At 46.3% G+C, this 26,236-nt stretch overlaps 2 protein-coding genes across 5 annotated transcripts in view; one reads left to right on the top strand and one right to left on the bottom strand.

The window, feature by feature from the left end:
• Positions 1-11,253, bottom strand: part of LOC309359481 (tRNA (32-2'-O)-methyltransferase regulator THADA-like) — a 63,574-nt gene extending 52,321 nt beyond the window's left edge. Inside the window, exons 1-5 of one of the 2 annotated variants that reach the window (XM_081893177.1) lie at positions 11,012-11,253; positions 8,398-8,572; positions 5,904-5,993; positions 4,768-4,795; positions 610-758 (exon numbers count right to left, since the gene is read on the bottom strand). In XM_081893177.1, the coding sequence (XP_081749303.1) occupies positions 610-758; positions 4,768-4,795; positions 5,904-5,993; positions 8,398-8,572; positions 11,012-11,238 (669 nt within the window). In that variant the 5' untranslated portion in view covers positions 11,239-11,253. The remainder of the gene's footprint in view (positions 1-609; positions 759-4,767; positions 4,796-5,903; positions 5,994-8,397; positions 8,573-11,011) is intronic. The other variant, XM_081893178.1, reaches the window with a different exon arrangement.
• An 82-nt stretch (positions 11,254-11,335) lies between these two features.
• Positions 11,336-24,822, top strand: GSC2 (goosecoid homeobox 2). 3 transcript variants are annotated; one of them, XM_081893518.1, is made up of 5 exons: positions 11,336-11,521; positions 16,606-16,691; positions 19,332-19,673; positions 22,768-23,015; positions 24,493-24,822. In XM_081893518.1, exons 3-5 carry the CDS (start codon positions 19,361-19,363, stop codon positions 24,595-24,597), a joined length of 666 nt encoding a protein of 221 aa, XP_081749644.1. In that variant the 5' UTR covers positions 11,336-11,521; positions 16,606-16,691; positions 19,332-19,360; the 3' UTR covers positions 24,598-24,822. The 3 variants fall into 3 exon arrangements, with proteins under 3 accessions (XP_081749644.1, XP_081749643.1, XP_081749642.1); XM_081893516.1 differs by having other exon boundaries at positions 11,337-11,521; positions 22,765-23,015; XM_081893517.1 differs by lacking the exon at positions 16,606-16,691 and having other exon boundaries at positions 22,765-23,015.
• Positions 24,823-26,236: the final 1,414 nt, after the last annotated feature.

Below are 26,236 nucleotides of genomic sequence, written 5' to 3'. Positions count from 1 at the left end.
CCCATAGGGAAATTCGTTTTGCGAAACGCCTCCAAAACGGAAAACCCTTTCGTCTAGCGGGTTTTCCGTCTTGCGAGGCATTCGTCTTGCGGGGCACCACTGTACGTTCAGGATTGGCACTACAGCAGACTTAACTTAAAATTATAATAACTTACAATAAGTCTAAACCTCAACACTAAGCATACAATGTACAGAACACTACACCAGAAGGAAAAAGAGATGGAAAAGCGTGAAACCGAGGCTCCTTCTGGCCTTACTTTTATAGCCAGCATGACCTTAACAGAAGAGATAATGGAACCAGTTTAAGCCAGCAGTACTCAGCTTCTCTGAAGGAATAACCCAAGCATCACAAACCTTCTGCTTGTTTCTTTCACACAGAGAAGCCTCCAGACTCCTCTTGAATTAATTAGAATAGGAAAGATCTCTACTCATCAGATCAATACTTTCTGCACTAAGAAATGCAAACTTGGTTCTCCAGCTGTTGTCAGACTACAACTCCCATCATCCCCGTCTAGCAGGACCAGCGGTCAGGGATGATGGGATATGTAGTCCAAACCCTGACATATAGGATGACAGCTTAAAGCACTGGGGAGAAGCCCCATTCCTTACCTTCACGGTGACGTAATGCCACTCCTCATTCCCAGCTACCTGGTCCTGCGTGATCACATCAAACGTGGCAGCGATGCATCTCAGGAGATGCACCAGGTTGCTCCTCCAGTAGCATCGTCCTGGCACACTCCCCTCGACAAACATGCACACTGCGGAGTAAGGAACCATTGCTATGGCTTCGTTGGGTGTTTAGAAGAATCCATTTAAAATGTGCCCCCCTGAATTAAAGAAATTTCATACTTGCAGACGTTAATGGCACAAGCATGCCCAAAATACGCCGGGATGAAAGAGTTTGGGTTTGGTGGATCTTGGACTTTCTCAGCTGAGCTGGGGCTACATGTGTGCAAGTCCCTTGCCCCGGTTCAGCCGCGGCTCAACCATCAGAAATTAATGGGGTGGTAGTTACAGATAGGTAGCCGTGTTGGTCTGCCATAGTCAAAACAAAAAATTCCTTCCAGTAGCACCTTAAAGACCAACTAAGTTAGTTCTTGGTATGAGCTTTCGTGTGCATGCACATTTCTTCAGATATACTGAAACAGAAGTTTCCAGACCCTTCTATATAGTGAGAAGGTGGGGAGGGGTATTACTCAGAAGGGTGGTGGGAATGGGTGATTGGCAGATAGTTGTGATGAGCCTGTTGACGACTCTTAACGACTGCAATAGGTCTTACAGGAAAAAGCAAGGGGTGAGAAGGTGAAAAGTGGCTTTGTCATGTATAATGAGATAAGAATCCAATGTCTTTGTTCAGGCCAGGTTTCTCCATGGTTTTAAGTTTGGTGATAAGTTGCAATTCAGCAGCTTCTCTTTCCAGTCTATTTCTGAAATTCCTTTGTAGTAAAACAGCTACTTTGAGATCTTGTATAGAATGTCCTGGGAGATTGAAATGTTCTCCTACTGGTTTCTCTGTTTTGTGATTCCTGATGTCCGATTTATGTCCGTTTATTCTTTGGCGTAAGGTCTGGCCTGTTTGTCCAATATAGAGAGCTGAAGGACACTGTTGGCATTTGATGGCATATACAATGTTAGACGATGAGCAATTAAATAGTCCTGAGATGGTATGTGTGATGTTGTTGGGGCCAGTAATGGGGTGGTAATTAAACCCGGCGAAATTAATCCAGAGGAAATCTACAAAAAGGAGTGTGCTGGGGGCAAAGACTTAACAATTGCCTAAGAAATATTGGCCTAAATTATTCTGCTTCCTGTGGTTATGATTGCTCTAGGAGTCTCCAGATACAGTGGTACCTTGGTTCTCAAACTTAATCCATTCCAGAAGTCCGTTCCAAAACCAAAGCGTTCCAAAACCAAGGCGCACTTTCCCATAGAAAGTAATGCAAAATGGACTCATCCGTTCCAGACTTTTAAGAACAACCCCTCAAACAGCAATTTAACGTGAATTTTACTCTCTAACGAGACCATCAATACATAAAATGAAAGCAAAAATCAATGTACTGCACTATAAAATAAATAAAACAGTATTGTAGATGATAAAAATTAAAATTACCGTATTTTTTGCTCTATAAGATGCACCAGACCACAAGACGCACCTAGTTTTTGGAGGAGGAAAACAAGAAAAAAAATATTCTGAATCTCAGAAGCCAGAACAGCAAGAGGGATCGCTGTGCAGTGAAAGCAGTGATCCCTCTTGCTGTTCTGGCTTCTGGGATAGCTGCGCAGCCTGCATTCGCTCCATAAGAAGCACACACATTTCCCCTTACTTTTTAGGGGGGTAAAAGTGAATCTTATAGAGCAAAAAATACCGTATTATTTTTCGTACCTGCACTGATGATAGTCATTGTTTGGATGGGGGGGGGGGGCTTTTATCCATTTCCACAGTCACACAATCAATCAATCAATCAATCAATCAGTAGTTGAACTAGGTTCCACACAGTCACAAAAACAAATTAACCGAAAAAGCCTCAAAAACAAAAACGCAAAATAAATAGCAAAAACAAAAGTGCCAAAAATTAATCCATTCCGGAAGTCCATTTGACTTCCAAAATGTTCGAAAACCAAGGCGCAGCTTTTGATTGGTGCAGATGCCCCGGAAACAATAGCCGACAGCCGCATCAGACGTTCGGCTTCCGAAAAATGTTTGAAAACCAGAACACTTACTTCCGGGTTTCCGGCATTTGAGAACCAAGGCGTTTGAGTACCAAGGCGTTTGAGAACTAAGGTACTGCTGTACTGGAGAGCATTTATGCTCGCTCATTTCAGTGTGCTGCCTCCCACATTGATAAATGGATGATTGGACAGGACCTGGGTCTGTGTGCAGCTGGAGCAAAATGAGTCTGTTGCTCGTGTGTGTTTGCGTTATAACTTGTGTAGGGAATGGAAAGAGGTCGATTCTCCCCTTATTAAGAAATCTCCTGGGAGGAGATTACAGAGAGGATTGGGGGGTTGGGGGATAGAAATCTGAGCTAATCTAGATCAGAATTTTTTTTGTTGGCTTCGTAAAAAAGAAAGTATACTTTTATGTGTATCTGTTTCTAATTGTTTTAACTAGTCATCTGATTTTAAGAACAAGAGTCCTGAGGGGGCAGGCCAATGGCCCATCTAGTCCGGCATCCTGTTCTCACAGTGGCAGACTGTCAGAGACCAGGCTGAGGAGTACAACTCTGATGAGGAATGGTGGGAGCCTCCTGCTCCACCTGCTCATGGCCAGGATTCTGAAACTCCACAGGAGCAGAGGAGTAGTGTTGATTTGGAACAACGGTTCGCCGAGGGGCACAGTTCGTAAGGCAATAGTTGGACAGAACTGGGAGGTGAACAGCAATAATAATAATAATAATAATAATTTATTATTTGTACCCCGCCCATCTGGCTGGGCTTCCCCAGCCACTCTGGGCAGCTGCCAACAAAAATGAAAAATACACTAAAATGTCACATATTAAAAACTTCCCTGAACAGGGCTGCCTTCAGATGTCTTCTGAATGTCAGGTAGTTGTTTATTGCTTTGACATCTGATGGGAGGGCGTTCCACAGGGCGGGCGCCACTACCGAGAAGGCCCTCTGCCTGGTTCCCTGTAACTTGGCCTCTCGCAGTGAGGGAACCGCCAGAAGGCCCTCGGAGCTGGACCTCAGTGTCCGGGCAGAACGATGGGGGAGGAGATGCTCCTTCAGATATACTGGACCGAGACCATTTAGGGCTTTAAAGGTCAGCACCAACACTTTGAATTGTGCTCGGAAACGTACTGGGAGCCAATGTAGGTCTTTCAAGACCGGTGTTATATGGTCTCGGCGGCCGCTCCCAGTCACCAGTCTAGCTGCCGCATTCTGGATTAGTTTCCGGGTCACCTTCAAAGGTAGCCCCACGTAGAGCGCATTGCAGTAGTCCAAGCGGGAGATAACCAGAGCATGCACCACTCTGGCAAGACAGTCTGCAGGCAGATAGGGTCTCAGCCTACGTACAAGATGGAGCTGGTAAACAGCTGCCCTGGATACAGATTTGACCTGTGCCTCCATGGACAGCTGTGAGTCCAAAATGACTCCCAGGCTGCGCACTTGGTCCTTTAGGGGCACAGTTACCCCATTCAGGACCAGGGAATCCTGAAGAAGAACAACAACAACAACAGCAGCAACAACAAGCTGACTCTCTCTCACTGGAAGATGTGCAGCCTCTCAAGACTAGGAGATAAGATAAGGTGATTTGCAAAAGGCTCAATGGTTCAGGGATAAGGGGGCTAGGAGACGAGAGGGCGGAAGTGACTAGAGGGAAGTGGGCGGAACCTTAATTGGGAGCACCTGCACTCTGAGAAGGGTTGTTTGTTCTTTTGCTGCGTTCATTAAACACTTCTACTACTGGTAAGAGACTGCTTTCTCATTGCACTGCTTATTTACGGCCAAGGGGGGAGGAAGCCGAGACCCCAAAACCTGACACCAACCAGATTTGCAGGAGAAGCTTGGTACTGAGAAGCATAAATGTGCATTGAATTATATTGATCTGTTCATTCATCCAATTTAAACTGTACATAAGACGATGTGGTACAATCCTTGAGTCTGAGCGGGGGACTGTACCACATCCCGGCATGACCGTTGAATTGCTTCCGGCACATGCAAATCGAGCACTTAAGAGACAAAATGCCCTAGCTGGTTGTGTCCCTCTGGTACAAAAAAAAACCAGGGCAGTGAGCCCAGGGTAGGTGGAGTTTGGAAACTAACCTGTCTGAAGAGATCCAGGAGGCATTGCCTGAAAGAAGGAAACAAGCATGTTACACAAAAACATAGGAAGTTGCCTTACACCAAGTCAGAACACTGGTCCACAAAGCTTTATATTGTCTAAAAATTTTACACATCACCTGGGAAGACAGGCGAACTAATGCCAACGTACTTGGAAGAAGCAAAGATCACCAGTGTCGAAGCAATGATTCTTCAACATCAGCTTCGTTGGACTGGTCATGTTGTGCAGGTGCCCAATTATCATCTTCCAAAGCAACTACAGTGGTACCTTGGGTTAAGTACTTAATTTGTTCCGGAGGTCCGTTCTTAACCTGAAACTGTTCTTAACCTGAAGCACCACTTTAGCTAATGGGGCCTCCCGCTGTCACCGCTGCACTATTTCTCTTCTCATCCTGAAGGAAAGTTCTTAACCCAAGGTAATATTTCCGGGTTAGCAGAGTCTGTAACCTGAAGCGTATGTAACCCAAGGTACCAATGTAGTTGGAGACAGGCTGATCTTCCCTTGTTGGCATTCTTTCTTGAATGGCATGTGGTGGGGCTACCTTTGAAGGTGACCTGGAAACTACAACTAATCCAGAATGCGGCAGCTAGACTGATGACTGGGAGTGGCTGCCTAGACCACATAGCACCGGTCCTGAAAGACCTGCATTGGCTCCCGGTATGTTTCCGAGCACAATTTTGGTGCTGACCATTAAAGCCCTAAACAGCCTCGGTCCAGTATACCTGAAGGAGCATCTCCACTCGCATCGTTCAGCCTGAGGTCCAGAACCAAGGGCCTTCTGACGGTTCCCTCCCCACAAGAAGTGAGGCTACAGGGAACCAGACAGATGGCCTTCTCGGTAGTGGTGCCCGCCCTGTGGAACATGCTTCCATCAGTTGTCAAGGAAAGAAACAACTATCTGACTTTTAGAAGACATCTGAAGGCAGCCCTGTTTAGGGAAGTTTTTAATGTTTGGTGTTTTATTGTGTTTTGAATATCCTGTTGGAAGCCGCCCACAGTGGCTGGGGAAACCCAGCCAGATGGGTGGGGTATAAATGATAAATGATGATGATGATGAAGTAAACAATGCCTGAAGAAGGCGATATTTTCAAGAGGGTGAAACAAAACTTTCTCTCACCTCCTCGTCTTCAGCCAGGCTGGCCATGCACCTATTCAGCTGCTCCGTGACCAAGGATCCATTGTTCCCTTCCGACAGTTTTGCAACAATCTAAGGGAGAAGAGGGAATCAATCCTGGACATATTACAGCCACATTCACACCCACTACAATACCACTTTAAACAGCTATGAGAAGAAATTAGGGGAGCTGTAGTTTGTTCCGAGTGCACAGAGTTGCTATAAAAAAAACCTGTTCCCTTCAAAGAACTACAATTCCCAGAGTTCCCTGGGAAGAGGAATTGTAGCTCTGGGAGAGGAATGTCTTCGGACATTTCTGCTTCTTTGAAGTCAAGGGTCATTATCTCTTCCTCTCTCCCCCTCCATCAACTAGGGTTGCCAGGTTCCTAGACACTTCGTTGGCCATTTTAAGAGAGTAGGGCAAGAGGCACAGCTGGGACCGCTGTCCAATGGCTAGTTGAAAGCAAGAAAATGACCTATACAGTGGACGCTCGGGTTGCGAACATGATCCGTGCGGGAGGCACATTCGCAACCCGCAGCGATGCGTCTGCACACGCGCTGGTTGCGATTTGGTGCTTTTGCGCATGTGCAAAGTGTGATTTAGTACTTCTGCGCATGCGTGAGCGCCAAAACCAGGAAGTAACCCATTCCGGTACTTCCGGGTTTGGCGCGGTGTGCAACCTGAAGCGTCTATAATCCGAGGTATGACTGTACATTAAAGAAGGCTGATCGCTGAAGAATTGATGCTTTTGAATTATGGTGCTGGAGGAGACTCTTGAGAGTCCCATGGACTGCAAGAAGATCAAACCTCTCCATTCTGAAGGAAATCAGCCCTGAGTGCTCACTGGAAGGACAGATCCTGAAGCAGAGGCTCCAATACTTTGGCCACCTCATGAGAAGAGAAGACTCCCTGGAAAAGACCCTGATGTTGGGAAGGATGGAGGGCACAAGGAGAAGGGGACGACAGAGGACGAGATGGTTGGACAGTGTTCTTGAAGCTACAAACATGAGTCTGACCAAACTGCGGGAGGCAGTGGAAGAAAGGAGTGCCTGGCGTGCTCTGGTCCATGGGATCACGGAGAGTTGGACACGACTAAACGACTAAACAACAACAAACTACCTAAGAGCACAAGAGTACCGATAGAGACTACAACCCCAATCATCCTTGATGGCGCTGGCTGAGGCTGATGGGAGTTGGGAGCCCAACATCTGGCAAGCTCCCTACTGGCTAGCCTTGGTCGATCTATTCCAGGACCCCGTTTCCTAAAGTGGCCAAAGCCCAGAAGCGGAACACCAATGCCACAGGGATCTCCTACTATTTCACAACAATATCTGGTATCCAGAGGTTTATTGCCAATATTCCCAGAGCATACAGCATATATAGTAGACACTGCAACTATTAGCCCTTCTCAGCCATTTCCTCCATGGTTCACCTGCCACAATTCCTTTTCATTAAATGGGCTTTTCAGTTTTGGGGAGAACTTTTCAGTTTTGAGAAAACACAAGTAAGAGGTTGTAGGGATTATGGCGGAGTGGGGAGTGGGGTCCAGAGGGAACACACTCCCCACCCGCAGGCAGCCTCAGCTTGCTTGCACGCGTGACCTTGGGGTGCGGAGCACACACACCCCTCACGGACAAAGCCACGGCTGTCTGAACATCGTTGCCTCTGTCTAACCTTTTGCGGTCTCAGTAGTCTGCGGTGTCTTGTCTGTAACCTTTCTCCCTGAGACCTTTTGTCTCCTTCGTCATACACTGTGCAAGGGGAAAATGACGCGGTGGAAACAGGTGCCAAAATAACTTTGTACCACCCCACGATCTCGGGACCAGAAGATGTGTAAAGGTCACAGCCCAAAATGTATCTGCCTGGTTTGCATGTTTGTCTCAATAAAAGGAGGCTCCACAGGGCTGGCCAGCAGCTCGCATGCAGCTCACCTGTGCGCAGCTCACCTGCATTATCAACTCCTGCCTCATGTCCATCACTTCAAGATGTGACATGTTAGAACTTTATAAAATTATGCCCGGCATGGAGAAAGTATACAGAAGAAAAGTATTTCTCCTTCTCTCAAACTAGAACTCAGGAGACATTGAATGCACCTGAATGCTGGAGATAAAACAAAGGACTTTTTCACGCAGCGTATAGTTAAACTATGGAACTCCCTCCCACTGCAAGCAGCGACAGACACCAAGAAGGATGGCTTTTAAAAGGACTGGGCAAATTCCTGGAGGAGAGGACTATCAGTGGCTACTAGGCTCTGGGCAAGATAAAGAGACTAAAATAATCATAATAAACATAATCCGAGTTGCTGGAAAGCACCGGATGGGAAAGGGCTCTTGTGCTTCTGTACTAAATAGGCCATTGGCCTGATCCAGCCAGCTCTTCTGGTGTTTCTTTTAAAGCTGTTCAACGTGGAGTCCATCCCAACTTCTCATGACAGGGGGTTCCGCAATTCATCCATGCGTGGTGCTGCCAATGAATTCGATTTGCGCATAAGCACACCTTCTCAAGTCGATGGAAAGCGCTGGAGCTGGCCGTCTCCATTTGACAAGCGAGCACGCAGCGGAGCAGCGGCAGAAAATCCTCACGGCTCAGTTCCCCCAGTCCTTTGCTCGCTTGCACCAAGTGCTGAAAAGCCTCCTCCAGGTTTTTCTCTCGACATCTCTTCACAGAACCTCTGAAAAATATCAAAGACCAGCATAATTAGCAGCTGTGTGTGTGTGTGTGTGTGTGTCCGCAAGCTTTATAAATGGCATGCATTTTACACAAGTGCGCTTTGCGTGATGTGTTCTTATGACGAAACATTTTCTACCTGTGTATATGCTTTTAAATACAGTGGTACCTCGGGTTACATATGCTTCAGGTTACATACGCTTCAGGTTACAGACTCTGCTAACCCAGAAATAGTGCTTCAGGTTAAGAACTTTGCTTCAGGATGAGAACAGAAATCGTGCTCCGGTGGCACGGCAGCAGCAGGAGGCCCCATTAGCTAAAGTGGTGCTTCAGGTTAAGAACAGTTTCAGGTTAAGAACGGACCTCCGGAACGAATTAAGTACTTAACCTGAGGTACCACTGTATGTTGCAAGTCAGTTGGGGACCTGTTCGTTTAACAAGCAACTAAAAAGTTCTAATCAATAATAATAATCATTATTACTGGTCATTCTCCGATTTGAACAGCCACAAGCTGAACTTGTGTCGTCAACCCAGTCTTGTGGAACTCCCTGCCAATTGATTCAGCAAGCACCTTCTGCTCTCAGACGCCTGCTGAAAACTGCAGGCAACTAAAGAAGACATCTTTCCATAGCAGTTAACCAGTTTCCAATTTATTTATTTTTATTCTATGGCTATATGTATAGACCGTTGCAAGCCGCTCTGATACGTTTCTCATCAGCAGCGGTAAATAGATATTTGCATATCCTAATCAATAGATAAACAATAGTTCATTGCCTATTTTATAATTCTTATATGGTTTTTATTGTATGGGTTTGCATACAACTGCTGCTAACCACTCTGATACGTATATGCAACTATCTGCATAAATAATGATAAAAAGCTCATTTCTAGTTTTGAAACTCTTACATGGTTTCATGACATGATGTCTTTAAAATATATTTTTATTAAAGATTTCTTAGCTTACAAAAACACGTGCATTGTCTCTTTTTTCAAGTTGCGTTTTCTACAGATCAGTTTCATTCGTTGTGAGACATTAATGTTACACAATGCCACAACCCCTGCAAAAGGGTAGTAGATAACATTTGTAATATGCTTGTTGCTTGTAAAGTACAGTAAACAGTTTAGGGTTCCCCTCCCTTTATTTTGCTTTCTACATGGGTTCTGTTTCTTTTTTCTTCTTTTATTTCACATGTAATTATGTACGGTACTTTTTGACCTTTCAGTAAAGATGTTTATAATAAAATAAAAACATTTTTAATATGCTTGTTGTTGTTGCTGCGCGCGCACACAAACACACAGGGCCGCATTTAGGTTTGATGAGGCCCTAAGCTACTGAAGGTAATGGGGCCAAGCTGTCATTTGCCAACAACAAATTGTCGCTGGTTTTTGTGTTGAATATATGCTATATGATAATTTATGGACCTAATAGGTATCTAAAGCCATTTGCACATAACAAAATATGTATTTTATCAAAGTAATTGTTGAACTGAAATACAATTAAGAAGTACATTAATAATAATAATAAAAAATCCTTCCAGTAGCACCTTAGAGACCAACTAAGTTTGTTATAGGGACGCGGGTGGCGCTGTGGGTTAAACCACAGAGCCTAGGACTTGCTGATCAGAAGGTTGGCAGTTCGAATCCCTGTGACGGGGTGAGCTCCTGTTGCTTGGTCCCTGCTCCTGCCAACCTAGCAACTCTGATGTTGCGGTGCTCATCTCGCTTTATTGGACGAGGGAGATGGCGTACAGCTTCTGGGTCATGTGGCCAGCATGACTAAGCCGCTTCTGGCAAACGAGAGCAGCGCACGGAAACGCCGTTAGCCTTCCCGCCGGAGTGGTACCTATTTATCTACTTGCACCTTGACATGCTTTCAAACTGCTAGGTTGGCAGGAGCAGGGACCGAGCAACGGGAGCTCATCCCGTCGCTGCCGACCTTCTGATCAGCAAGTCCTAGGCTTTGTGGTTTAACTCACAGCGCCACCCGCGTCCCATTCTCTGGCTGGCCTCTGTTCTTTTCTTCTACCCATAGGGAACCCACTTAAGGACTCTATATGGGCTCTTGGATACCCCATAAGGGAAGAAGGGCGGGTTTTGTTTACAACACTGGACGTAGGTTTTATTTTATTTGTTTTTTATCTTAAATTTTGAAAATGTACATCCAGGTGTTTCTTTCGTTTACATTTTTTTGGGGGACGGGGGGCTAGAGAGCTGGGACCTAAGCTATAGCTTGTTTAGCTTCTAGGTAAAGCTTATATGCATAACTGTCAACTTTTCCCCTTTTTAAAAGGGAAATTCCCTTATTCCGAACAGGATTCCTCGCAAGAAAAGGGAAAAGATGACAGCTATGCTTATACATCACACACACACACACACACACACACACACACACACACACACAGATATTCTGCAAAAAGCCACGCGCATTCTCAGACTTACTTACCCTGCAAACTGCTTGAGTTTCTCCAGGACCAAGAGCAAAGCCTGGCAGGTGTTCCTGGCGCCTTCCTCCTGCCCCAGAGCCTTATAATGCCTCAGGCAGCTCTCCAGCTCCTGCTCTGCGCTCATGGTCCTCGCGGGACCGGGAAAAGCCAAGGCTGATCCCAGGAATCCCCTTGGCACATCTGCAAAAACTCCAGCGTGGAGCAAGCAGGAAGAGGCTTCTGCCATAGAGCGCGCAGCACAGAGCGGAGCCACTTCGGGGCCTCTCCAGCGCCATCTAGCGCTCGCACGGCAGCTCTGCTCCTAGCAGCTCTTCCTACCGTTGAAAGATGCCTGGCCGTCAGACGAATGGTCCACCGAGTTCAGTGTTGCCTGCACGGGCTGGCAGCAGCTGTACCTGCAGCCGTTCCCCAGGGTTTCAGGGAGAGAATAATATATTGAGGAGGCCGGGGGCCGGACCCGGGATCCTTCTGCATGCAAAGCAGAATTTCCACCCTTCTCAATTTTCAAAGTAAGCCTTTCCTTTATTATGGACGCAGGTGGCACTGTGGGCAGGGAAGCTCAGGCCTGAGGGCCACATTTGGCCCTCCAAATATTTATATCTGGCCCTTGGAACTTTCCCCAGACACATCCGCCCTCTGCAGGCCACATCTCTCTCCAACTCTGCTTTCCACCTAATAATAATAATAATAATAATTTATTTGTACCCCGCCCATCTGGCTGGGTTTCCCCAGCCACTCTGGGCAGCTTCCACAAAAACCAAAAATACACTAAGACGTTACATATTTAAAAACTTCCCTGAACAGGGCTGCCTTAAGATGTCTTCTGAATGCCAGGTAGTTGTTTATCTCTATGACACCTGATGGGAGGGCGTTCCACAGGGCAGGTGCCACTTGGGCTTGCCTATCAGATAGTCAGCGGTTTGAATCCCCGCGACGGAGTGAGCCCCGTTGCTCCATCTCAGCTCCTGCCAACCTAGCAGTTCGAGAGCACACCAGTGCAAGTAGATAAATAGGTACCACTGTGGTGGGAAGGTAAAGGGCGTTTCCATGCGCTCTGGTTTCCATCATGGTGTTCTGTTGCACCAGAAGCAGTTTAGTCATGCTGGCCATATGTGGACAAACACCGGCTCCCTCGGCCTGAAAGCAAGATGAGCGCCGCATCCCATAGTCGTCTTTGATGGGACTTAACCGTCCGGGGTCCTTTACCTTTTTACCTTTTTACCTTTCCATTATTATTGTCGTTGGTTTGTAAGTGTTGTCATTTCTTTTGAACGTACATACGCAGCCCAAAGCGTGCAATATATTTTGGCTTAATTAATCAAGTCTTATTTTATTCATTGTGCTTTCTCCAAGGAGATTGAGGTAGCGCACTATGGTTCTCCCCCTCCTCCTTTAATCCTCACAACAACCCTGTGAGGTAGTTTAGTCTGAGAGGCAGTGACTTGCCTAAGGCCAGTCAATGTGTTTCATGGCCAAGTGGGTATTTGAACCCTGGTCTCCCAGGTCGTTGTCTGACAGTGTAACCACTGCACCTCACAGGCTTTCTTATTAATTGGAATTATCTTATAATATCCTGACTCTTGAGAGTCCCATGGACTGCAAGAAAATCAAACCTCTCCATTCTGAAGAAAATCAGCCCTGAGTGCTCACTGGAAGGACAGATCCTGAAGCTGTGATAGGAATTTTATGGTCTTAGATATATGGCAACGTTCATAACCACATGTACATAGATCAGCACAGGAAAGCCAACCTGGAACCATTTTGATTCCTAAACTGAGCAAATGTTTCTCTGCATGGTCAAAATGGAAAAGTCTCCCCATTGTCTCTTTCCTCACAAATCCTGTCTTAAGGACACATTTAAGATACAAGGTGTGAGCCTGTGACCTGGCCCAGGAAATAAGTATTTTACCACTACAAAAGAATGGCCAGGCTCCCCAGGAAATCCAATCAAGTAACTTGCCAGACAGGAGATAAACTGTAACAGGAGAAAAACAACATTTAAATTTCTGTGATGTAGGTGGGATGTATCTGAGGGGTGGTCTTAGGTTACACCCCTTCTGTGATGAATGCATAATGTTTCTGGGGGTGGTCTTGATCTACAGAATGGGAATTTCAAAAGTCTTTATAAGCCCTTGCACAGCATTGTTCTGGGTCCTCTTCCTCTCCTGCGTGTGAGGGGAGCACCCTGTTGCAACAGATCAATAAAGATCAAGCTTACTAGCTGCTTTGCTTCTCAATATTCTCTGGTTGGCCTCTGTTATTTTCTCCTACCAATAGGGAACCTATGTAAGGACTCTGTATGGGCTCTTGGATACCCCATAAGGGAAAAGGGCATATTTTTATTTACAACAAAGCTGAGACTCCATTACTTTGGCCACCTCATGAGAAGAGAAGACTCCCTGGAAAAGACCCTGATGCTGGGAAAGATGGAGGGCACAAGGAGAAGGGGACGACAGAGGACGAGATGGTTGGACAGTGCTCTCGAAGCTACTAGCATGAGTTTGACCAAACTGCGGGAGGCAGTGGAAGACAGGAGTGCCTGGTGTGCTCTGGTCCATGGGGTCACGAAGAGTCGGACATGACTAAACGACTAAACAACAAATCCTGCCACAGAAGTCCATGTGTAGATGGAGGATCACGTTCCTTCTGTGCAACATAAATGATAAAACTGAATCATGCTGTCAGGGAACGGCTTTTTAGTTGTTAAAGCTTTCCCGTCTTTCATTTGCAGAGAGAATTTTTCTGTTAAAGTAATGGACCATATTTGCTGATACCATTCATGTCCTCTTAAGTTTCCCCCATCATTTGGCTATTAATACAAGTTTTCATCAGTACCATTCATTAAAAAACGGGATGCTACCACTTTAAACAGCCATGACTTCCCCCAAAGTATACTGGGAACTGTAGTTTGTTCAGGGTGCTGAGAGTTCTTAAGAGGCCCCTCTTCCTCCCACAGACCTACAATTCCCAGAGTTCCCTGGGAAAAGGGGGTTGATGGTTACATCCTTCTGAAGTCATGACCGTTTTTTAAAGCAAGTGCTGAGAAAGAGTTACGGCAAAGGTGCCGGCCCAATGTCAAAGGTGACATACTGAAATATTTCTTTCTTTCCAGCGTGGGGTGAGCATCATGTAGCACCTGCAATAGTGCCAATTCAGCAGATCGAAGCAGGCAAGTGAACATTGAAGGTGAACATGTAAGGGCTTTATACACTAACAGGAACGCCTTTTGCCTGGCCCAGTAGTCATACTTCTGCAAAGAGGATAATAATAATAATAATAATAATAATAATAATAATAATAATAATAATAATAAGGTAAAGGGACCCCTGACCATTAGGTCCAGTCGTGATTGACTCTGGGGTTGCAGCGTTCATCTCGCTTTATTGGCCGAGGGAGCCAGCGTACAGCTTCCGGGTCATGTAGCCAGCATGACTAAGCCGCTTCTGGCGAACCAGAGCAGCGCACGGAAACGCCGTTTACCTTCCCGCCAGAGTGGTACCTATTTATCTACTTGCACTTTGACGTGCTTTCGAACTGCTAGGTTGGCAGCAGTTGGGACCGAGCAACGGGAGCTCACCCCATCGCAGGGATCTGAACCGCCGACCTTCTGATCAGCAAGTCCTAGGCTCTGTGGTTTAACCCGCAGTGCTACCCACATCCCTATAATAATAATAATAATAATGCTTTATTATTTATACCCCGCCCATCTGGCTGGATTTTACCAGCCGCTCTGGGTGGCTCCCAACAGAATATTAAAAACACAATAAAACATCAAAAATTAAAAACTTCCCTAAACATGGGTGCATTCAGATGTCTTCTAAAACTCAGGGTTCCTACATGCACCTCTCCAATGCATGGATGCCGTACCCTCCAACATTTCTCTGAGGGAAATAGGGACATCCGATTCAATAATAATAATAATAATAATAATACCCTGTCCATCTAAGTGGCTTTCCACAGCCACTCTGTGTGGCCCCTGGAAAGTCATCTAAAAGGGAGTGTGGCCCTCTGGCTGGAAAATGTCCCCCAACCCTGCGTTAGGTGAATGCTCTTTAAATTATTCTTTAAGGGTCAAGGCTCTGCTTTATTCTGAATTGACTCCTCTGGAGAAAACACACATACACAGTTCTTTTTTCTTTTCCTCAGGCTCAGAAGACCCTGTTGCTGAAGAATGGAATTTTTGGGGGTGGCGGCGGGGGGGGGGGGGGAGAGGCAACTCAGGCTTCATCACAGGAAGGATTTTCCAACCCTGTGAATTCACTTTTGACAAACGAACAGCTAAAGCAGATTAACTTTTTTTTATGTTTGCTAATCCTTATAATGGTTTTAGAATCTCTTTTCCCCAATACGAAAACGATAAAAGGCCCCTCTTTTCTATTCTCTTTATCCATATCTCTACATTGTCTCCGGCTTGTCTGCATTTCGCCTTCTCTGCCCCCCCTTGTTTTATTTCCCCCTCTCTTTCTCTTTTTTTCTAATATGGAATAACCCGGGAGATCTTATCTCGGTAAACACAACATCAATATAAATCCCCTCTTACTTATTTGGCCTTTTCCAGGGACCAGGGGTTGCATAGACGCGCCTGGCGATTGGGTTTTGATTACCGGCTGCTATCAAAAGTCCTCTTTGTGAAATCTGGGTCTTAAATCCCATAATTCTTTGATAAAAGAAGCATTACCAGTCTATTTGGCCCAAAGTGAAAGGTATGGGGAGAATGAAAGAAAGCAATCAGCAGAAGGACTAATAGGCTAAGTGTATAGGACCCTGTATGGTTAGGGAGGTGGGGAGGGCAAACTAGTGATTGGGGGCGTGCGTGCGGGAGAAAATCTTTGTTGCAGGTGATGTGCGTATGCGCAGGCGTGCAGAGGGGGGAATCAATCTGCTTCGGGTTGTATGACTATGGCTGCTACAAGCCCTGCCAACTGGACCGGCTCCCCCGCCCCCCCAAAAAAACCCTGCTTCATATTTGTAGGGTGATAAGGCTGCTTTTCTTTTCTTTCTTTTCAATTTTTTTTAACACAAATATTTTATTATTAAAATAATTCAACATTAATACATACATATTACGAATATACAAACATACAGTGGTACCTTGGGTTGCATACGCTTCAGGTTACTGACTCCGCTAACCCATAAATAGTACCTCGGGTTAAGAACTTTGCTTCAGGATAAGAACAGAAATCAGGCTCCGGCGACGCAGCGGCAGCAGGAGGCCCCATTAGCTAAAGTGGTGCTTCAGGTTAAGAACAGTTTCAGGTTAAGAACAGACCTCCGGAATGAATTAAGTACTTAACCCGAGATACCACAGTACAAACATACATTTCATACAATCCTTTAAAATATTCATATATACCCACACTCAATCCCACAGATACTGCTGCACCGCCAGTGCACGATTTCTGTTCTCATCCTGAAGCAAAGTTCTTAAGCCGAGGTACTATTTCTGGGTTAGTGGAGTCTGTAACCTGAAGCGTCTGTAACCTGAAGCGTATGTAACCCGAGGTACCACTGTATCCAGCTTTTCTGGTAGCCTTTAGGCAACCCCATCTCATCTGTTGCCCCTTATTCCCACTGTCCTGTTCTGGTCCCACAGAGAAAGCCGCAAGGATGGGCGGGCAAGACTGGATAGACGTTTCAGGACCACGGACAGCTCCAAACAAACAAGTTGCTCTGGCAGAGGTGAGGTGCAAGACTGAGACCTTTTAATCCAGGGGTCAGCAAACTTTTTCAGCAGGGGGCCGGTCCACTCTCCCTCAGACCTTGTGGGGGGCCGGACTATATTTTTTTGGGGGGGGGATGAATGAATTCCTATGCCCCACAAATAACCTAGGGATGCATTTTAAAGAAAAGCACACATTCTACTCATGTAAAAACATGCTGATTCCCGGACCATCCGTGGGCCAGATTTAGAAGGCAATTGGGCCAGATCCAGCACCCGGTCCTTAGTTTGCCTACCCATATTTTAAGCCTGTGTCTTCCAACAACCTCTTCTAGGACTTCAAAGCCTTAAAGGACCGGCTCTCTGGCCTGAAGACGGGTACTTCTCCATCCCATAACCCAGGGCCAGGCCAAGATGTTTTGCAGCTTTGCCACTCTTCCCTGCCACCAACTCTCTCCTCCTTGTGTGGTGGCTGCTGCCACCTCTCTCCTCTGTGTCTGGCTCCATCACAACCTCCTCCACCTCACCTGTCACAGAAGGCCACTTCCTTCACACATAGCCATTGCTACCCATCACTAGCCAGACGCAGGAATGGGGGTGGCAGCAGTGGGCAGATGTAGAGGAGGTGGCCAGTGGGCATGGGGGAGACCAGATTTGCCACCTGAGGTGACTACCTTACCTCACTTCATGGGAGGTGCTTGGTCCCTCAAGGGAAGGTGACCGAGAGGGTCTGGGCTCTGGTCACAGAAGCCCTAGTGGTCCTGAAGGTTCTCTTGGTCCTCATACCCAACAGCCTCGGTGCATAGCTGTCAACGTTTCCCTTTTCTTTTGAGGAATCCTATTCGGAATAAGGGAATTGACCTTAAAAAAAGGGAAGCTATGCCTCAGTGGTCTGCTGATCTCCACCTGTCAGCTCAGAGCCCTACATGACCCTCATGGTTATCAACGATTGCCCCCCATTCATTCATTTAGGACACAAAAATAGTTCAAAGGGAATGTTTGTTGTCTGATACCGTAGTTTCCAACAATTACCATTGTTGAATTGTTTACTCCCCCAGTTTTGTATTTATTCCCCCTGCAACAGACATCTCTGGGTAAGGCATGATAAAAAGAGCTCGGCAAACATTGAAAAAGACATGAAGATGTATGCACATGGCAGCCAACATGCCACCATTTGTTGATTATTTCAGTTTTTCCAATATATATCGCACCCTTCTTCCCAGTGGGAACCCAGTGTGACAAACCCACAAATGGATTTTTTTTTAAAATGTCTTAAAAGCAATTCTGGGAATAAGCATAGCTCTACATTTCGCACGATGTTAAGATGAATATGATGATAATAATAATAATAATAATAATAATAATAATAATAATAATAATAATAATGTATTATTTATACCTCGCCCATCTGGCTGGGTTTCCCCAGCCACTCTGGGCGGCTCCCAAAAGAATATCAAAAACACAATACAGCATCAAACATTAAAAACTTCCCTAAACAGGGCTGCCTTCAGATGTCTTCTAAAAGTCAGATAGTTGTTTATTTCCTTGACATCTGATGGGAGGGCGTTCCACAGGGCGGGCACCACTACCAAGAAGGCCCTCTGCCTGGTTCCCTGTAACCTCACTTCTTGCATGGAGGGAACCACCAGATTATGAAGGATGCAAAGTATTTTAAAAGTCCCAGGTATCCCAAGGATGTCAGGAAAAGTTGTGACATTTTAATACAGTCCCCCAAACCACAGATGGTCCCGGCTAGATGTAAGGACTGTCCAAATCTGTCTGGGACTGCCTGGATATTTATGTATTAAAAAGACAACCTGTATCATTTTGGGGAAACGTCCCACAACTTGACAACTTTTCTAGTTCTCGGGATGGGGAAATAAATTGGCTTTCGGGGAAAAACCTTGGCTTGCAAAGTGTTTTGGCTGCTGGTGCCCATTTTCTATCGTCAAGCTAAACTCTCCCTGTGTCCTGCCATTCGCTTCCAATCCCGCTCCATATTGTGCGATATGACAGTTCCCTTTTGATGGTAAAGCTTTCATTTGGCCAAAGAAAAGGATAATTTGCTTTTCTCTCTCTCTCTCTCTTTTTTAAAAAGGACTTAATCCTTCTGGGCCATTTCTGGGCCTGAGAAACAGCTTTTCTCTCCCCCTGACTTGAACGGGAGGATTCCGACACAATGGACCTCATAACCACCTCAAATCTACACTTGAGATAGAGAAATCAGATTTCCTTCCAGAGTCATTTCTGTAGGATTAGCTAAATCTTAGATCCACACTAACCCTTCACAAAGCTGTCAAGATTAGTTAGAATTTATTTTATTCCAGCAGGGGGTTTATGGTTTCCTATCCAAGAAGGATTATATAGATATATACGTATATATTTAGGGTGCCGTTGGTTATCAAGCAAGCTCGCTTAGGTGGGCAGACAGGGGGCTGGTTCTGGGATATATATGCATGTGATCTTGTTTGTCTGCCAGCATATATAATAAAAAATGGCCCAGGAGGTTGGATAAGAAGCTGAGCTCCCCCCAGACACACACACACGCACATCCTGCAAGAAGCCAAAACGTTAGTTCTGCTCCATATTTCCCCTTTCTCGTCGTTTTGAAAACCAGTTTCCCAGTTCCATTCCCGAAAAGTCAAGTCTCTCTCTTGCAGGACGGCGTGGCTGAGGTCCCTTGAGCAGGATGTCTGCCGAAGCTCCTTCAGGCATAGTAGACCTTGGGAAGAGAACCCTCAAGAAACCGTGCTCCTTCACCATCGAGAACATCCTCTCCGGCTCGGCTGAGCGAAGACCCCCTGTCCTCCTCCCGTTCTGCTTCCGAGGGATCTTGGACTGTGAGCCCAAGGGGCTGCGCTCGCTGGGGGGCATGGCTGCTGGCCCCCTGCAGCAGGAGGAGGAGGAGGTGGAAGAGGCAGAGGTGGACGCTGCACCTTGCGGCTGCTGCTGCTGTGTTCACAGCGGTCCCTACTCCTGGCAGGAGGCTGCAAACTGGCTCAGTGAGTATCCCTGTTTGCTGGTGATCAAAGCCTGAAGCTGGCTGCTGCTGGGAGCTGCCAGCCGAAGTTTGGTCTTTGTTGGGATGCATTTGCCCTATTCTGTGTAGTATAAAGGGAAGGGGGAGAGAAGTTTGGGAGAGGGTCACAGGGTCAGCTAAGGGTGTGGGAGAAATTCCATTCAGTTCGCGTTTGGATTTGCACCTCCCCAGTGTGCAGTTTCCGAAACTATACCCAAACAGGAATGCAGCAACCCTTCGAAATTCAGGAGAACTGCATTGTAAAATGGATAGGTGTGTTTGTTTATATAACAGCTCCCGGAGTCCCTGGGTAAGGGGATTGATCATTAAACCATGCTGGGAATTGTAGCTCTATATGGGGGAATCGGGGCCTGCTGATGACTCCCAGCACCCTTCACAAATGACAGCTCCCAGGATTCTTTGGGGGGAGTCATCTGGCAGGGGTGCTTCATGTGTACAGTGTAGATGGGAACTTTGAGTCATGGTTAAAGGGGGAGACAAAGGTAAACTGGCTTATCCATCACACATTATGGGGTGTAAATGGCCTGTGCATTTTAGAGCTCTTTGTCAGTCAAGACCCCTCCTCTACTTCAGTTAATGCTCTTTCCTGCAATTCACAACTTTTCTTTCCCCCTAAATCTTATCATGGATCCGCTGCAGTCTGACATACAGGGGATATTGCAATCTGATAAAATCATTCTAACCTTTCCCTCTTCTCTCTGGTAAAAGTGACAAGGTTAGAAACCTCTCACAAATAACGGATTTGTCAGCCACACTGGAGGGCAGAGGAAGGCTGGTTGTGAAAATGACAATACTTTATAACCCACCAGGGAGAAGCTGTTGTTTTTTTTTAGAATGGTCAAAAGTCAGTCCAAAATGTGTAGAATTTACTGGGAGAGGGGAAAGTTGGGTGGAAAATGCTCTCTAGGTACAGAGTGCATTTGACTTGTTCATTGAGCATTCGTCCCGATTTGTTAGCAGGGAGACTAGATGATGTTGCCTGTTTAATAAGCATTCATTCTGATTTGTTTACAGAGAGGTTAGATGTTGTGTTGTTATCCCACACTTTCCAGTGCATTTCTCCCTCATTTTCTGTATCACAAATACTCTGACCTCTTGGGGAAAGTAGGTTTGTTGTGCAAGACCTCCCAATCATCTATACATAAGCAAGCTACATTTGCTGGTATGAGATTAAATCTCCCACCTGAAAACAGCAACAGCCTGGAGGCACCCAGTATCTGTTAATGAAAATGCAGTTCATTTTTGAGGCAATAGCTACCAGGTAGAATATAGATATAAAAGGGGTGCAATGTGGTCCCATAGACACAAAAATATTGCTGTACACAGATATCGTAGTACTGACAATATCTTCCCCGGAAAAATCTCATAGAGAAGTTACGAAGGTGTGTAGCAAGGTATCAGGCTATAAAATAATTGATGATAAATCAGAATGGCTCAGGGTAAATATCACAAACGATTTTTATTTTAAAAAAAGATCTTATGGAAGCAAAGAAAACCACATGGACAAATAAGCAAAATGGAAAATATTTAGGAATATGGGTTGTGAACCACTTAGATGAAATAATAAGGACTGATTGTCAAAATCTGTATATAGAAGTGGATAAGAAACTGGGATCATTACATACATCATGTTACAGATGAATATAAACTTTGAAGATGAAAGTATTACTGAGAAACTGCAGTTAAACCTGCATGGGAAGATACATCAAACAGAATTTGGGTTCTGTAAACGTTTTAGGGTGCTGGCTAACTCCAGCAGGGATGGGGAACTGGTTGTCCTCCAGATATTGATGAACTCCAGTTCACATCTGCCCCAGTCAGCATGGCCAGTAGCCAGGGATGATGGGAGATGCGGTCCAAAAACATTTGGAAAGTCAGAGGTTCCCGAGCGCCAGCCTAGAGATCTGAAATGTGGGTGGTGGGCTCCACCTCTCTCTTGGGGAGTTTTGAAGTCGTGCGTCTCCACCTTTGCTCGACTTGCCCATTTGCAAGCGTTGCAAAATGCCAATAAACCACCCCCTTCCAGAGGGAATCAAGGAGAGGTAAGCACAGGGCCTCTGCCATGTCTGGCATAACACGCTGGACCAGCTCATTAAAAAAAACACATTTTGCTTTTTGCATAAAAGGCAGAGGCGTAGGGAGGGGTGTGCGGTGGAGGCGGACTGCTCCTGGTGTCATCGCTGAGAGGGGTGACATTTGGCGCGTTGCCCGCCTGTGACTCCCAAGCCTACCCTGAACCATGGGGGGAGCTGCGCCACTTTGCTGGCTCCCTTCCCCCTTCGTTTTGACCGCTCGGGGGAGGCTTGGGAGTTGCGGGTGGGTGGTGCGCCGTTGCCCCGCATTCCCGGGCTACTGGAGGAGGCTGGCAGGCAGGGGGAGGAAGGGAAGGAGGCAGGAGGGGGGAGGGAAGGAGAGAAGCAAAAGCTCCCTCAACTCAGGACCCAAACCCTGGAACACACAGGAGGAGAGGTGGGGTGTGAGAACAAAGTTGGGGGGGAAAGTTTTAAGTGCTTATGCTCACAATGTTAAGTAAATAAACCAGAAAACAACTCCTGCAGCTGTAAGTATCTTATTTTTCCTTCTTTTAATAATTTCAATGGGGGTTAAAGGTAAAGGGACCCCTGACCATTAGGTCCAGTCATGGCCAACTCTGGGGTTGCGGCGCTCATCTCGCTTTACTGGCCGAGGGAGCCGGCGTACAGCTTCCGGGTCATGTAGCCAGCATGACTAAGCTGCTTCTGGCGAACCAGAGCAGCGCACGGAAACGCCGTTTACCTTCCCGCTGGAGCGGTACCTATTAATCTACTTGCACTTTGACGTGCTTTCAAACTCCTAGGTTGGCAGGAGCTGGGACCGAGCAACGGGAGCTCACCCCGTCACGGGGATTCGAACTGCTGACCTTCTGATCAGCAAGTCCTAGGCTCTGTGGTTTAACCCACAGCGCCACCCACATCATTGGGGGGTGACAAAAAATTTTTCACACCAGGTAGCACCTGCCCTTGCTACGCCTCTGATAAAAGGCAAACCCGCTGAATCCCAAACTTTCCCTTTAGCAGACTCAAGGTTTCCCTGGCCCATGCGGGTTTTTCATCCCGTCGGCAGGCCGTGCAAGAACCCTCGCGGGAGCCAGAGCGAGCTGCAAGCTTTCCACCAGATTCAGCGCCGGACCCGCCGCCACCGCACCATCTTCACGGACGACCAGCTGCAGGCCCTGGAAGCCCTCTTCCACCAGAACCAGTACCCAGATGTCATTACCAGAGAGCACCTGGCTAACCGGATTCACCTGAAGGAAGAGAGAGTGGAGGTAAGTGCAGTGGTACCTTGGTTTAAATTGGGGATAATTTTTTAAGAACGCAAGAACCTCGCTGCATCAGAAAGGAAAAGTCCATCCAGTTTAGCATTCTGTTCCCACGGTGGACAACCAGATGGCTTTGCGAAGCCCAAACGCTGGGCATGAAAGCAATATATCTGCCCAGCTGTTGATCCCAGTGACTGGAAGCTTATTGTGCCTCTCATTCTGCTGCATCCATCATAATTTATAGCAGAAGTCCCCAATAGGCTAAGTAATGCTGGCCCCCTATTTGTCAAAAGCCATGCCAAACTTTTTGATACCTCCTTGGTAGTTTCTGTTATGTGAATGGTGCTGTGGATCCCCTGGGTGGGTTTCACGGACCCCCTGGGGTTTGCAGACCACCAATTGGGAGCCACTGATATAAAGCCTTCATGACTGATAGACATTACTGGCTTTGTTTTGTATGTATTTCATATTATTTGGTATATTCTCATTTCATCATCATCATCATCATATTTATACCCTGCCCATCTGGCTGGGTTTCCCCAGCCACTACCAACAGAATATTAAAAACATGATAAAACACCAGACATTAAAAACTTCCCTAAACAGGGTTGCCTTCAGATGTCTTCTAAAAGTCAGATAGTTGTTTATTTCCTTGACATCTGATGGGAGGGCATTTTGAACTTGCATTTTGAGGTCAAATAGGGTTGTATCCAGTTACTGTGTTGCATCCGATGCAAGGTCTGCCCAGAGTAGACCTCATATCCATTAATTTCAATGTGTCTTCTCTGGGTAAGGATAGCCCTAGAGACAGCCCATTGAAATGAATGAACCTAAGCCAGTCATGTCTTTTAATTTCAATGGGTTTACTCTGAGCAGGGCTAACATTGCATACGGCCCTTTGAAATTAATGGGCACAACTAATGTATTTTTAATTGTTTGTTGGAAGCTGCCCAGAGTGGCTGGGAAAATTATTATTATAATTATTATATGATGGGGTGAGCTCCTGTTGCTCGGTCCCTGCTCCTGCCAACCTAGCAGTTCGAAAGCATGTCAAAGTGCAAGTAGATAAATAGGAATCGCTCCAGCGGGAAGGTAAATGGCGTTTCCGTGCGCTGCTCTGGTTCGCCAGAAGCGGCTTAGTCATGCTGGCCACATGACCCGGAAGCTGTACGCCGGCACCCTCGGCCAATAAACCGAGATGAGCGCCGCAACCCCAGAGTCGGCCACGACTGGACCTAATGGTCAGGGGTCCCTTTCCCTTTATTATTATACAACCTAGGTTCATCAGTTTCAGTGAGTCTGCTCTGAGCACTGCTAACATTTGCTATGGCCCATTGAAATTAATGAACCTACGTTAGTTGTGCCCGTTCACTCTAACACTGGATAAAACCCACAGCATCTTTTAAAGAGGAAAATCACGTGTCGGATTGTGGACCAATTTTTCCTCTCTTTGTTGCGGGGGCACTTTTTACGAAACGCACAGGTTTGGTTTAAGAATCGGCGAGCCAAGTGGCGGCATCAAAAGAGAGCTTCAGCTTCGGCGCTCGTCCTTCAAGGTGCCAAGAAGTCTTCTGAGGGAAACTGCTGACGACTGGGAGTGAAGGCTGGATTTGACAAGTGCCGAAGGTCCCATTGTCTTCTGAGCATCTCAGCGGGAGAAAGTGAGGAGAAACGGAACGGCGATGCGAAATGGAGAGGAATCCTCACAATTTATTAAGAGGAGAAAGAAGAGATGGTATATTTTCAAGGGGGGCCGGAATATAATGTGCTCAACCCACTGTAACAAAACATTAATAAAATAAATGATCCCCAAGACATGTTTGATCTTTGAAAGCATAAAGTAAGGGTGCGGCTTAGAGCACCTGGTTTGGATTCGGAAGGCCCAGGTTCAACCCCTGACACCTCTAGGTGTAGGTCTGAAATCCTGGAGAGCAGCAGCTGCCAGCCAGTGTTGTCAATCCTGAGCTGAATGGGCCAATATCTGACTCCATATAAAACAACCTCTCCTGTTTCTATTTAATTCCACTCTTTGTTTTGAGCCAAAAGGTTCAAAGCCATGCATCTCCAGGTAGGGTTACAAGTGACCAACCAACACTGGGCAGCCATACCGACCCGCCATTTTAATTTCCCACAATGCCCCAGGAGTGAGGCTACATCGGGGGTGTTGTGGGGGGCTTGTTGCAGAAATCTGGTACTGCTAGAGTCCCGTGTCAGAGGAGGGGCCTATGAGAAAGTGCTTGGCCCAGGGTCCCATCTATCTGAAGTCTGCCCAACGCCAGATATCAAACTTGGGGACATTCTGTATGCAAATGGTGTGCTTTGCCACCAAACCATGACCCCTCCCCACCTTTTAAAGTACAGTGGTACTTTGGTTCTCAAACTTAATCCATTCCAGAAGTCTGTTCCAAAATCAAAGCATTCCAAAACCAAGGTGCGCTTTCCCATAGAAAGTACAGTGGTACCTCGGGTTATAGACACTTCAGGTTATATACGCTTCAGGTTACAGACTTCGCTAACCCAGAAATAGTACCTCAGGTTAAGAACTTTGCTTCAGGATGAGAACAGAAATCGTGCTCCGGCGGTGCAGCGGCAGCAGGAGGCCCCATTAGCTAAAGTGGTGCTTCAGGTTAAGAACAGTTTCAGGTTAAGAACGTACCTCCGGAACGAATTAAATACTTAACCTGAGGTACCACTGTATATGGCATTGTGATAGGAATTTTAGGTCTTGATAATATGGTAATGTTCATAGGTGTACCAACCAAGCACTTACATAGATCAGCAGAGGAAGACCAACCTGAAACCATTTTGATTCCCAAACTGACCAAATGTTCTCCCTGCAAGGAGGTAGGGGGGTGGGGGGGGTCAGGGAGCCTTCCCATTGTCTCACAAATTGAGTAATCAGCACTTTAATGGGTGACAGACTATCAGGAAAGGCAGTCAGATAACCTGGCAAACAGGAAAACCAACATTCAAATTTCTGTTTTAGACTGCCTTTTCTGTGATGTATGTATGATGTTTCTGGGGGTGGTCTTAATCTACAGGGTGGGAATTTCAAGTCTTTATAAGGCCTTGCACGCCATTTTTCTGGGTTCCTCCTCCTGTGTGTGAGGGGAGCACCCTGTTGCAACTGATCAATAAAGATCAAGCTTACTAGCTGCTTTGCTTCTCAATTTTCTCTGGTTGGCCTCTGTTATTCTCTCCCACCAATAGGGACCCTATGTAAGGAC

Source organism: Podarcis melisellensis (assembly GCF_964234715.1).
Source record: "Podarcis melisellensis genome assembly, chromosome: 16".
Classification (NCBI taxonomy): Eukaryota; Metazoa; Chordata; class Lepidosauria; order Squamata; family Lacertidae; genus Podarcis; species Podarcis melisellensis.
This window is presented reverse-complemented; position numbering and strand designations above follow the sequence as displayed.